The sequence below is a fragment of the Patiria miniata genome, unplaced genomic scaffold (genome assembly GCF_015706575.1).
Source record: "Patiria miniata isolate m_02_andy unplaced genomic scaffold, ASM1570657v1 HiC_scaffold_6, whole genome shotgun sequence".
Classification (NCBI taxonomy): Eukaryota; Metazoa; Echinodermata; class Asteroidea; order Valvatida; family Asterinidae; genus Patiria; species Patiria miniata.
In genome coordinates, this window is record NW_024037073.1 from 765,836 (window position 1) to 779,926 (window position 14,091).

General features: G+C 40.8%; 1 protein-coding gene across 7 annotated transcripts in view; it reads left to right on the forward strand.

The window, feature by feature from the left end:
• LOC119742545 (F-actin-monooxygenase MICAL3-like) overlaps window positions 1–14,091 on the forward strand; it is a 65,970-nt gene that overhangs the window by 47,190 nt on the left and 4,689 nt on the right. For 2 of the 7 annotated variants that reach the window (XM_038218557.1, XM_038218561.1), the window contains 6 exons: window positions 532–537; window positions 1,986–2,018; window positions 7,991–8,198; window positions 9,033–9,129; window positions 9,996–10,069; window positions 10,920–11,034. In XM_038218557.1, coding sequence (XP_038074485.1) covers window positions 532–537; window positions 1,986–2,018; window positions 7,991–8,198; window positions 9,033–9,129; window positions 9,996–10,069; window positions 10,920–11,034 — 533 coding nt within the window. Of the gene's footprint in view, window positions 1–531; window positions 538–1,800; window positions 1,840–1,985; window positions 2,019–7,990; window positions 8,199–9,032; window positions 9,130–9,995; window positions 10,070–10,919; window positions 11,035–14,091 lie in introns of all 7 variants that reach the window. The other 5 variants (XM_038218558.1, XM_038218562.1, XM_038218560.1 and 2 more) reach the window with 3 other exon arrangements.

Consider the following 14,091-nt stretch of genomic DNA (forward strand, 5'->3'; position numbering starts at 1 on the left):
CTATGTTCTAAGGAAGCACTTAGTTGGGCCATAGCACTGAAACATTTTATATTTAATAAAACATTTTTTGTATGTATATTTGTTTTTGGATGGGACATTGCCAGATATATTTTTGGTTCATTTTTATATACAACGTATGTGATCTTTAAAAAAAAAAGTTTATATTTTTATGAATTTGATATATAGTCTCAAAATCTATATTTTTGTATAATTTGATAAATATTAAGTAGTCTGTGCATTGTCAGTTTTTTTAAACAAACAACCTTTTCATAATCTACGTGCCAGTGCAGTTTACAGGCATGCAACTTTTTTTCGGATCCGCTGATTTCCTCGTTTTTTACGTCTCAAGAATGCCATTACAAATTGAAAAACACTGTACAAAGTCTTGTGTCTAAATTCCCAGTTGCATGCCTGAGTTTTAGGTTAAGTGCATTTCAAAAACTAATGATGATTTCATTCAACATCAGTTTGTTTTTATTTAACCCTTGTTGCTGTGCAAACATTTTTGGAACCCCTGTGTGTTGTCTGCAGTTTAAGGTACGTGCATGTGCATGAAAGCAGCAAAGTCAAAGTATTTTGCTTCCTAAAATTTTAATTTCTACCAAAAAAATTCCCTTCAAAACCACGATGGCCATTCGAGTTACATGCTATTTCAGTGAAGAGGATGTACGAGGGACTTAAGAAGATTTGCTTAACCAGTTCGCGCCGGGATTATTTTGACAAGAACGGAACGATTTCCGGGATTACTTTCACTAGACCTCATGCTAGGCGGGTTGAAGCCATCACCCTCGGGCAGCACACTCATATTTCCAGCCTCGCTTGTTGCGAGCGATTTCCGGGATTACTTTCACTAGACCCCATGCCAGGCGGGTTGAAGCCATCACCCTCGGGCAGCACACTCATATTTCCAGCCTTGCTCGTTGCGAGCGGGTTGCTGACAGATATTTCTGGCCTTGCTTCATGCGTGTTTATCCGTCATCCGTTCCGAATACCGCCAAACCTTTGCGGGCATACATGGCCGCTCCAGCGTGAACTGGTTAACAATGAAAATACATGAAGACTTCCAGGCACAGCCATGTTGGTCTTGCACCCTGACTTTGTACAAGATTGCGAGAAAGAATGGCCATTCACGGAAGCCATTCCCTTGGAAGGCACAGGCTTTTAAAGATATACATGTAGGCATGAAAATTGTGGCTTCTAAAACCCCTTACAGTACTGTTTATGAAACATTCTTTTTGAAACAGGGTTTTGGTTTTGCTTTGTGCTTTTCTTTCCTAACCTTTTGCTTCTAGGTATTTTTTTCTGGAAGAATTGCTGAATTTATGCTTTTCTTGGGTTTCAACTGATGTTTGATTAACACAAGTATTTTCCTTTGCAGTTTGGTTGCTATTGAATATACCCGGTAATAGGTTGCTTTGTATGAGATGAAACCAATGGGAACCAACCATAACTCTTTTTTCTCTTAAATTTCTTTTTGAAAAATACAAAGTTTGCTTGTTTTTGTGAATATATACAAAACAAGGCTTTGCCTTGCACGCTGCACAGGAGAGGCGGCGTTGCCGTCTGTGCCCTGAAAGGGGGAGGGGGGGGGGTTAATTTATTTGAAATTGAGCCGAACCCCCCCCCCCCCAAGAAAAAAACAACAAACAAACATCCCTAACAAACACACAAAAATCAAGAAGAGGATGGTGAACAGATCCTGTTGGTATCATCTCACTTTTTGGGTTGCCCTGGAAATGGCAGTTCATCTGATGCCGCTTATTGCAAATAATCAACATCATCTATCCTCCTTCCTTTCAGGTACTTTCAAAGAAGCCCCCTAAAGTACATGTAGAGCAGGTATATTCGTCATATGCCTCCACTGTTTGCCCCCTCCCCCTAAAAAAAAAAGCTACCCAGTGTAACTGTAACAACGGCTGACTAATTTGCATATGCGCTGACGCCTTAACGCTTGTTTTATCCATACCCCCTCCCCTTGTTTGCAGGTTGTAACAAAGAAGTCCCCAAAAGTGGACGAGGTATAATTTGTTTTTGTTTGTGGTTGTAGTGTGCGTGTGTGTGTGTACTAGCCTAATCATGGTAGTGTGTACAACCAGGCTCGAAATTAACCCAGTAACCGTTCATCTACTTCTTAGAAAAGCTGACAGATTATCAATTTCAGCAGAAGTACAGGGTGATTCAAAAAAACCAAAACCCAAATGTCGGGACCACTGTTTTAGTGAAGTTCTGCATGTAGCACTTTCACAATCTAGGATATGTAAAGCCCAATTCATAAGCTTTCTTTTAGTACAAGAATCATTCAAATCACTCCTGCACTTTTCAAGTTACGGAGTTTTAAACACAACCGCTGTTTTTAAGGTTCTGTCCACGGATCACAAAAAAGTTCAGTGTTCTTTCAGCAAAACGGAAACAAATCACATAAGGATGTGAGTGAATTGTTTTCGTTTTGCTGAAAGGACACTTAACTTTTTTGTGATCCGTGGACAGAACCTTAAAATGGTGGTTGTGTTTAAAATTCCGTAATTTGAAAAGTACATGAGTGATTTGAATGATTCTTGTACTAAAAGAAAGCTTATGAATTGGGCTTTCATATCCTAGATTTTCAAAGTGCTACATGAAGAACTTCACTAAAACAATAGTCCTGACATTTGGGTTTCGTTTTTTTTTTACTCACCCTGTAGATGTAGTCTGTAGAATCTGTGTACTATAAAATTGCCTGCTTTAAATAGTCTTCATTTATATTATCCCTCTGCTGTCTGAACAGTCACAGACAGTAAAAAAAAAATCAATCCTCTTCCCCTGCCATGCCTTTAACATAGGCTAGTCACCAACAGACTCATATTTCTAGCAAAGCACTGTGATTAGTCAAATGCAGTCAACAGACAAAAGCAGACAAGTGGTAGGCACAGCTGGCTTATCAATCACCTACAGTCAGAGCATAGCTGTATCAAGTTAAATAAACAGTCACAGCCAGTCAATCCTGCTTTATGTAGGCTTGGAGCTCTTAAATGTTGAAACAGTCACTTGATTGATTTTGGCTGAAAGGACAATTTTGCACAGAATGTATGTTTGCATAGGAGGGTTAATGGATAACTCGACACTAACATTTTTGTCCAGAGAAAGTCGTAGTGAATTATAACCAAGTTAACTCATTTGTTCAACTGCTTTCTGTAATAGTCATTAATTTCCATTAATAACCTTGTCTTGATAAATCCAAGCCAAAGAAAGTGAAAACTGAGTCGGGAATTATAGATTAACCCCGGTTGGCAGAAAAAATGAAACCAAACGGTAACCATAAACTCAGCCTTCATATTACCCTCGTGCTCACCATTGAGTGGAAAAAAATGCACATTCCTGTTTTTCTTACGGACCTGAATTTGCTTTTTGCATTGTTTCAGAATACATTTTGTAGAAGAATGTAGTTTTAAAATATATAACTAGATTCAAATTTAAGCGTTTGAAAAAAATTGCCTTTGAAAAGACACCACATATGCCTGCAAAATGCATACTGAAAATTCCTATATGCATGCACATGTAGAGTTTTGTAGGTTTTATCCATCATCGAGTTTCCTAGGTTGTGAAATTGTACCAAATATTGTACAGGGTTAAAAAATGCTAATGATTTTGCCGCCCCCCTCCATTATGGGTTAATTTCGAGCCATCATTGTGTGTGATTGTGTTGCCGTGGTAGTACTTCACGTTGCCGACTCCCAACATGCAAATACTGTGAGCTTCAGGGAGCCCTGTTGGTGCACAGATGCCACTTACTCATGAATTATGCATGATTTTAGTTGTCAATCACCACCAGGCACTTTTATTATACAGCACACTGTTCCAATTATGCACTGCAGATCCCCGCCCAGTGCACCATAGCATTTACTACGTTTGTTAAATATTCAGATATCCATATATGATACTGGCCAGCTTATAAATAATGCATGAGATTAGACCCAAACCCCGCCTACCTTTTTTGTAGCCAATCCTTCTAGTTTAGATCATTCCTGTGTGCTTCCTTAAATTCCTACCAGTAGTTGCAATATCGAAGTAGCCTTAAACATGTAGTCTTATACATCAGTCCAGATAATCTGATAATGAATTGTTCACGTGCAACTTATAAGATGTCACTGCCCATTTGCCCTACTTTGGACTCTCTACATTATAACTAGGGTGAAAAAAATGCAGAACAGTACTGTTAAATAGAGGACACTGAAGTTATGTTGCTATTGTGTGCCAACGCTCAAATACACTAGGTTTGTGCACGTTCCGTTCAAAATTTGCCATGCGTACTCATGTTGTTATCATGATTTAACCAGCTTGCGCCTGTGATGTGTCCTTTATGGGCACCGTGCACCAACCAGAGAGGGCGCTTTTTCACCATTGTCGAGAGCCCATTGGACGGGGCACATCACATGCGCACTCCGGTTCGTGCACGTAAAGTGCAAGACTAATTTTATTGTTAAGTACACTCGAGTAGTTTTTATCTGAATGTGCACAAAGCCATAGTGTCTTCGCGCGAGTGCCAGGCAATCTGTTCGAATGTCTCCCTCAACTCTCCCTTTCTTACCGTTGAGGGGGTACTCATGCACGAAGCCCATTTCATCTTGTGAGTGAGGCACACAGCACCATTTACAGTCCATGCACACAGTCCATAACCACTGCCAGTGTTCTCAAATCCAGCGTTTACCATGTTTTCAAATCCTTAATTAGCGCTATTTTTTTTATTAGAAAGATCATATCAAGTCTAAATTGAAAGCCAGTATCTAATTTATAAGACAAAAACTTATAATAGCTTTTACCTAATTTGCTTTGTAGGTATATTAGAAGCATAAATGCAATTGTAATTAAGATGTTAACACATAAAAACTGCCATAAAAGAATAAACTAGTAAAACAACAAACCTCCAGAAACCTGCATTCCCCTGCGTTCACCCTACCTGTCTCTCTCACTTCTTTGTACCCACCCCGTCTCTCCTCTTGTACCTCCCCTCTCCACTTGTACCTCCCCTCTTGTACCTCCCCTTTCCTTTTTATCCCTTTCACATTTGTGCTTCGTTCTCCCTGCAAGTGGCAATCATATCCCATCATCTTCACTTCTCCTCTAGCATTATTAAAGCAAGCGACTCATGACAAGTTCTTTTATGCCACTACACATCAGTTTCCATCAAAATCATCTTATTCCACCTCAACCACCAAAATCCAACTCCATTCCACCCCATTCACCACTGTCTCACAGGATCCTAACCTACCTTACCCCAACCATCCAACCATCCAACCCTACCCATCCACTCTAGCCTATTCCAACCTCTTGACCCTAACCACTCCCACACAACCACCAACCCCCCCCCCCAACCCCACCACACCCACCACACCCACATCCCTCACCCAACCCCACCCTACTACACTCCACCGACTCTACCCAACCAACCCTTACCCCTTACAACCATCCAACCACACCCCACCCCGGCCCGCCCCACCCCACCCAACCTACCCTTTATACTTGCCTAATCCTTACCCACCCCAGTCAACCCTATCCTGTCCATCCCACCCCTTTCCCATCTTGTCCAACCCCACCCCTTTCCCATCTTGTCCAACCCCCCACCCAACCTCATTAAAGATTGCACCCTACCCGTACACCCAACCATACCCAACAACCCACCCCTGGGCATCCCAGCCATGTCATCTAGCCCATCCTAACCCATCTTACCTTACCCCACTCAAACCATCCTGCCCAAACCCACACGCTTTTCCCACTCCATAATACCCTAGTGAAATCCCTACCCCAACCATGCTACCCTACCCCCACCCATATTGACCATCCTTCTCTGTACCAGCCCAGCATCTCAATCATCCCACCTGTTAACCAACCCGCTCATACAAGTGTGTATTTGCCTGCAATCGGGGACCCCCTATTGTCCCTCTTTTGTTTGTACTCTAACTTTTTAGGAAGATGTCCCGTATATTTTATACACGATTCTAAATTGGGGACCTTCAGGAATTGGGGACCCTATTGTCCTCTATTGTTCAATGTCCCCTATTGAATGCAGAAACAAACTCACCCCAACCTACCCACTCACTCCAACCCACCCAATCCCCAAACCTGCACAATACCCCAAACCCACCCAATCCCCAACCCACCCAATCCCCAACCCACCCAATCCCCCAACCCACCCAATCCCCCAACCCACCCAATCCCCCAACCCACCCAATCCCCCAACCCACCCAATCCCCCAACCCACCCAATCCCCCAACCCACCCAATCCCCCAACCCACCCAATCCCCCAACCCACCCAATCCCCCAACCCACCCAATCCCCCAACCCACCCAATCCCCCAATCCCCCAATCCCCCAACCTGACCAATCCCCCAACCCGCCCAATCCAAGCATTACACTTGCCCACCCAGTCTTTGCCCTCTTTTGTAATCATCCTACCAACATCCCCCTTCATTTAACAACCCCCCCCCCCAAAAAAAAAAGAAAATGGAAACAATGTTGCAACCTGACGCCACTTTTTTCTTCATAATCATCTCACTGAAGGTCATTCATTGCAAAAATGATGATAAGACATGAATCTGGGAATCATCGACTCTCCGTAGACATTGTACACAATCACGGAAGTGGCGTCAGGTTGCAACATTTTTTCCAAGAAAATAGATAAATAAATAAATAAATATAAGTACATAAATATATATATATATCATGCAGTAAATTCAGAAACTTTGGCATATCTATAAATAATAGTAATTAAAACAAAAACAAACATAAAAACCCTAATTCAAAGGCAACCCAACCCTTGCTGTCTTCCCCTTATTTTCAACTGATTCTTTCCCGCCATCTCTTCCCCACCCCAATCCCACACTCAGCCTTGTTGCCAAAAAAAAATGAATATGCACTGCAGCTCTTAATCCCAATATTTGCACAGTTTTTATTTGGTGGATGTGCTTGTACAGCAAATAACTGCACTCGACATTTGCCATTGGATAGACACTGCACAAGCACCTCATAAAGAACTTGCACATCCTAAAATCAACTGTGTGATTTCATCCAGGATTTAAGACTGTGAAAAAGTTAACTTGGGATATAACTTGTTTAATCCGTTATTATTTAGTTTATATTGCAAGTTAGGTTCAGTACAGGAGAGCACAGTTTGAATTTTAACATAAGTACATGTAGCTGCTGTGGCCAAGTTGTACTGTACTGGTCTATAGTCAGGATAGTAGAAATAAAATCTAAATTTGGCATGGCTTAGTTTCCCTAACTCAAGAATTATTTTATCTGGATTAATTTGTTCAAGTTGATTAGCCTTCCATTTGTTCTTCCCAGTGCGTTATAACCCACCAATCCCTTTGCACAGATAAGTGTCACCCTCGTTTAAAGATAACACGGTGTTAGTTTTGAATTAAAAAAAAACAAACTTAATCAATTAACAAAGGATACTTCCCGTTCAAAACAGGATTCTAAGTTCAGACAATCAATAGTGTTGAGCACAGATGGTATAAGATGTCTGAATCAAAAATCAAAACCCAATAATATACATGTGTTCCTTATGGATGGAAGTTTAGTGTTAACTCATTTGCGGTAGGATTTGATTTTCTGTAAGTGGTGTGCAGCCTTTTAAGCAGCACTGGTTAGCCAAAATGTGGTTGGTTGTCATACATACTCCTTAAAAGACACAAATTGTATGACCCCCAAAAAAGGAAATTGGGTAAACTCTTGATAACAGCATGCTCAAAAGTCCACTGCCATTAATTGAACTGGACATATGTTCCTTGACATCTTAAGGATTGTCCACATAAAAACAAGATTACGTAAATTTGCAGGCACTTCATTTTTCAAGATTACCAAGATTTTCTAATTCTTTTACACTCCACGGATCAGCAATACTCGGAAACAACTTTGCACAGGCTCAAAGCATTCCAAGTGTAAGCTTGCCTTTTTTTCCCGTGGAGAATCTTACCTTTTTTTGGCTTCCGTTGAATTCTTTTCCTGAACAGGAGCGACGGAAGATGGAGGAGGAAGAGCTAAACGAAAAGCTGACCCGGCGGGTCCAGCGCGAGGCACGTCGGCAGCACCACCAGCAGCAGCTAAAGCGCCACCGCATGGCCCAGGAGATCCAACGCCAGTTACAAGAGGTTGAAGTCAAGCAACGAGAGCTGGAGAACAGAGGCGTGTCTGTGGAGAAAGCCCTAAGAGGCGAAGGCTGTAAGGATTTTTGTTGTGAAACCTAGGGCCTATCATATGGCACTGCTTAACACAGGCATGCAGCTTTTCCTCGGATCAGCTGATTTCCTCGTTTTTCATTTCACACTTACGCCATTCAAACTGAAAAACACTGTATAAAGTCTTGCATGCCTGTGGATAACAGCAGAAAAAGTAACAATACCAAGATTATATAACAGTAATTGTTATGTTGTGTCTCGGATTCTGTAAATCCCCAAAATTTGCCAGACGCAGGACACACTTGCGCAGTAAAAATATGTTACAAGAAAAAAAATGCCAGGTATTTATATTGCTTGTAGCTGATTCTCGGCTAACTTTAGCCGCTAAATTTGAGAAGCATTTTTTTCTCTGCTTAAATGTATACAGGATCATTTGCATTTACCCCAAAAGTAACCTACTGAAATATTATCAAAATGCTTACTTGGATTAAAGATGGTACTGGTACTAAACACCCCATGAGCTTTTTCTGTCTTGATTGCTGTTATTTAGAAGAAATCAAGAAAGGTATGTCATTTCCAACAACTAGTTAATTGGCTGTTGGAAATAAAGAGTGCTATTGACAAAATCCTTTTTTTTTTGTGATCAAAATGTTGTGCATGGTTTTTCACTGTTTTCTCCAAAAAAAAGTGTGATATCTACTGAGCCGAAACTTCAACAGGTTAGGTATTGAACATTCTTCTTTGGCTTTTGAGTGGTTTTATTATTGGAAACGAACAACAACAGATGATCCTATATGCCTTTAAAACAGATTCCAAGCTTGTGTTCCTGAGTAGTGAATAAGATCTAGCTAAAAGTGATGTCTCTTTTGTTTCACAGCTTCTGAGGTGGATGAGAACACCCTGATGCAGCAGTGGTTCAACCTGGTCAACGAGAAGAATGCCCTAGTCAGATACGAGTCAGAGCTCATGGTTCAGTAAGTCCATTCATGTCATTTTGGTCATGTACCTGGAAGGCAGATCTATAACACAATGCACAAGAGTTCCACATGAAAGGCACCAGCCCATTGAGGCCAATTTATAGTCAATCGCGCGACTTAAAAATTGACGCGCACAAATTGATGAGCACACTGGCGATGTCGCTACCGAGCTCAAATGATTGAACTTTGACATGGCTGCTCACCTCACTTTTCATCATTGAACCAATGGGAGTGCTTAATCTGTAAAAAAAAAATCATGAATATGCATGTACGGCACAAATATCGTACAAAATGGACGACTGTGTTTTTTCTAAGACAATATCCAGATATTTTACCATTTGCCAGGTTGATAACAGAATCGGAAATTAATGGAAAGTAATATTTTGTTCAGCAGTAGCAATGCTTAATTGTCACACTTCACAGTTGAATTTTGTTTGCATAACATGTGTGATATGGCTTAACAAACGTTGTGTGACTATAAACTGCCTAAAATGGTTTAGTGTCGAGCAACCGTCAGCGTCAGATACTCATCATTGCGTGTCCGCCTAAAAATCGAGCCTTTACCATGTTTACAATCGAAAGCATTAAACTGTGCCACAACATTTCAAACTCAAAATCGGTGTCAAGAATGGTTGCATAGTTTGTCCGTTTGTGTTGAAAATTTGATTTTATGTTTAGAGCATGAGTACATTTAATTGAAAATTTTGATCCGTCAAAATCTCATTTTAAGACAAGGGTCTCAAAGATATTAATAGAATCTTTTCAGTTTGAATTATGCTTTTCACAGATGGGAAATTACTTGAATCTGTGGATAAGTTTTTGTATGATCTTAAATGATTTATTCTGCTGAATTGTCTCGCCAGGGCCCGTGAGTTGGAACTGGAAGACAGACACTGTCAGCTGGAGCAAGAACTCAGGCAGCGCATGGCCATCGAGGGTAAGAACTCATATGTCCGTCACCATCCTCGCCCGTCATTTTTATATCTGTTGACTATTCTCCTTACCCAGCTCCTGGTTACTCTTCAATCACAGAAATCAGATCGGACGTTTGCAACCCTCTGAACTCTTTTCATCAGACGATATTAGTTTGAGGTCATTTTGTGCATTGTTTAAATTGTCCCATTATGGTAATTAACCCTTTAAGCAGGCATGCAACTTTTCCTCGGATCCGCTGATTTCCTCGTTTTTTTAAACTTCTCGTGAATGCCATTACAAATTGAAAAACACTGTACAAAGTCTTGTGTTGTTTGGAATTTCCTCGTTTTTTTCTAAATTCCCAGTTTCATGCCTGTTTAAGGCGAATTTCAGTCCAAAGCGAATTGGTTAGGGTAACGCCAAACGTCACAATGAAAGTTCAATTGTTGACGTCATGAAATTCGCTTCGCTTTCACTTTCGCATGAAGTATGAACCTGCCTTAAGTTCCCGTATTGCCCAAACCGGCATGCCAGTTACTCCCTGTACCACACCAGACTGCCCAAGCACTGTTTGGCTGTATGGATTCATTAGGAAATAAGTACAATTTAACATGTAGTACAGGTGTTAATGGTAGATAACACGTTGCAAAGGAACAGGACATAATTCTGTGAGATTTTTCGCTTATTTTTTGCTTATAAAAATCCAGTGCTCAAAATCAACCACCTGTTACTCCAAGAAGAGAAAAGTGTTGCACGATGCTCTCTCAAACCTTCATCTTCTTGTCATTTAATCATGCTAGCCTTTCATGAAATTCAGCACATTAAAGAGCATTAGGTAAAATCAACCATTCGTTTGTCTGTGTTGTTAACAGATGGAAGCAAGACCGACCAAGATCGTGAGGTTGAGAGGCTGCTTCTGGAGGAGATGTTGGAAGTCGTTGAGCAGAGGGACGCTCTTGTAGCTCTACTAGAAGAAGAAAGACTCAAGTAGGTCTTGCTTCACAATGTAGCCTACTTGCCATTTTTGTTTTGTTTTCAGACTTCAAAAATTTACTAAACGCTTAAAAATCATATTTCAAAAACCAACTCCACTACATTTTCAAACAAATGTGATGCGATCAAGCTAAATGAGTCGTTTGTCGGGAATTTTTATTTGGAGATACAGGCCAAAAAAGGGCCACTTCATCACATCACTTCATCACATCTCTTGGTGTTCCAACTCCCATAATTAGTGAACTAAAGATGGCATCAGCATGCGGCTTTCACAGCAGTAATGCTGAGGTTGTACTCTTTTCAAATCTGCAATAAAAAAATTTTGACCAGGGTCGACAAACGACTCATGTAGCTTGATCGCATCACAATTGGGCTTCATAATAGATCATGATGCATTGTAAAAACAGTGCAAGGACAATGCTGGGTGCATTAAAAAAAAATAATCAGCATTGGTTGCAAGTTTGTAAAAAAAAATAATCCTGCTCTCCATATTTAAGTTTTAAAACTGTGAGCAAAAAATCTTTTATTTATTTATTAATTCTTTTAGAGGGTGGGATGCAAAATGAATCTTGACCTTTTCGTAGTATGAAAAGATCTTTTTTTACATGTAAATTGCTTTTCGTGAGCAGCAAGGTTTTCAAGGTCAACCAAACTATTTAAGAAACTAACCATGTTCTTTTGAACTGCAAATGACATATCACAGCTTGTTTCAAAGTTTATCTCACCAGTAAGCAGTGCTGTAGTCAAAACCTTTCGAGACCTCACTTATTGTTTTCAATTGTTTAAATTTTCAGCGACAAAATAAGTCGAACAACTATGCTACAGAGTGTCATTTTTAGATGAAAGAATGCCGAGGTATATTTTTTGAGACCAACATTCAAGTTGGGGTAAAAATTTCCTTATTGAGAGTCAAAATCTGTTCGAGACCTTCTCAAACTATTTTCCTCATCCATTTTCAAGATCAATTTCTCCTGATGACGAACAGAGCACACTGTTTGAAACCTCAAGTTTAAACAACTGGTTCTTGGAACCACACAACTCAAAAGAGATATCATTCACATGGTGTTACCGCAAACGTTCCATTCTTTGTTCATGTCCACCATGCAAACCTTTTAAGTCTCATTTAATTTTCCCAACGGTTAAGTTTGTTCAAAGTCATGGCACTGAGAGTCTTTTCTCACTCACATTAGACTTCATTCAAATCTGACATTCCATTATATAAGCATTTGTGTGAGGTCTCTAAAAAGCTCTCGACTGCAACACTGCCAGTAACCATGTCCAATGCAAAGCACTGTCAACTCCATCAGTTTTTCATCCTTTGTAACTAACATGTATAGACATTGGTATTAACACACTTGTTGGGCAGTAGCACGCATTGTTAAAAAAAAAAAGGACTTCTTCGTAAGGCCGGATCCAGAACACAATTTTTTGGGGGGGGGGGCAAATGTGTTGTTTGTTCCCCGAAAAAGTGGGTCCAAAAATTTTCCGCTCCTAATTTAATATGAAGAGGTGGGGGGGGGGGGGGGGGTGCACTAGGATTCTTCATGGCATTGGTGCATGGTGGCAATTTTAATGCTGCATGCAGCAGCTGCCTTTTTTGCGACGTCATTTTCAAAACAAAGTGGGTTCGTTTTTGGCGGGGCCATAGCCCCTGTTGGCCCAAACCCCCCCTTGGATCCGCCGTTGCTTATTTTATGAGTCCAATTTTGAGATTTGAGTGTTGCTTTCTTCCCTCCTCTCGTTTTTGTCACCTTAGCACCGAGGAAGCTTTGGCTTGTTTGAAGGCTTGTCAGGAACGTTTTCCTTCTTCCAACATAACACCATTAACATTAGAGGTACAGGGTCCCGCAGTCCGCGGGAATTCATGCCTGCTGCACAACAAACTCCCTTTTTTTTTGGTCAGGTCATTTTGTTTTTCCCTAAATCCCATGCCCCCCTTCCCATCCGCATGAAATTTAAATGATTACTTTGCATAGTAACTTTGGCATCTATGGGAAATGCGAAGGGCCTTTTTTGTGCACCTAGAAAAACCAGGTGAGGACACGTGGTTGCGAGCAGTCCACGTGGTTGCGAGTAGTCCACGCATGTTGAAGTTCAGGCCTTAAGGCAATCGGCTGTGCTGTAGAAAACTAGTTTGATACAGAACAGTCACACTGGAAGAATTGGGCGTGTGCAGTGAAGCAGGCCATGCCAATCGGATCAGAGTTGGAATCAAGTCAACGTGAGTCAACACAAGTCACCACAAGCCGTCCAGTCACAAGTCAAAACGCTTTTCAAATGAACTGTGAAGGCCTACTAACACATGTGTAAATAATGGCATGTTTTTTATAAATACGCACAAATCAACGTGTGTATATTTACATGCCAAAGCCCTGCGTCTTTTTATTGCGTAATATTTTTTAATCAAATTCAAAGTGATTTTATCGCGCAACACACAAGATCACATACGTTTACTACCTGGAACCTGCGCCTGAATTGATTGGTTGTAAAAGACGGATGAAAAAAATCTCACGGCATATCGACGATATAGTGCATTTTTAGACACACGTGCGTCTGTGATGAAATCGCGAATGTGTAAATTGGTCTTAATGAAGGCATGTCCTTGTTACTGTTTGTCTGTTATATGTGACCTTACTTGTGAGTTGACCTGTGACCTGACTTAAGGTTTGACTTGGTGACTGACATTCAGCGTGGCCACTCCTTGGGATTTTTCCCAAGGTCTTAGGAGTTTAGGCCAGAGCTTGGGAACATTTCGCTGAGCCTTGGGATTTTTTTCGCAATTGAGAACACACGAAAGTATGGATTGCACATTTGCGAAATGTTAATTGAAGCACTTGACAAGTCTTGTGAGCCCCATTCCCATAGAAGTAGGGTCTGTGCTGCCATTTTAATACACGATGCTAATATCTCGGGAAATCTTGGGAATTTTTCTGTGGTCATCTTGGGACTTTCAAGTTTGATGAGTGGCCACGCTGCTGACAGTGCCCTCTTTTAGAAGTATCAATTAGCTATTTTGCTGTTTTGATGGCATTGTTGTGCATGCTACTCTAC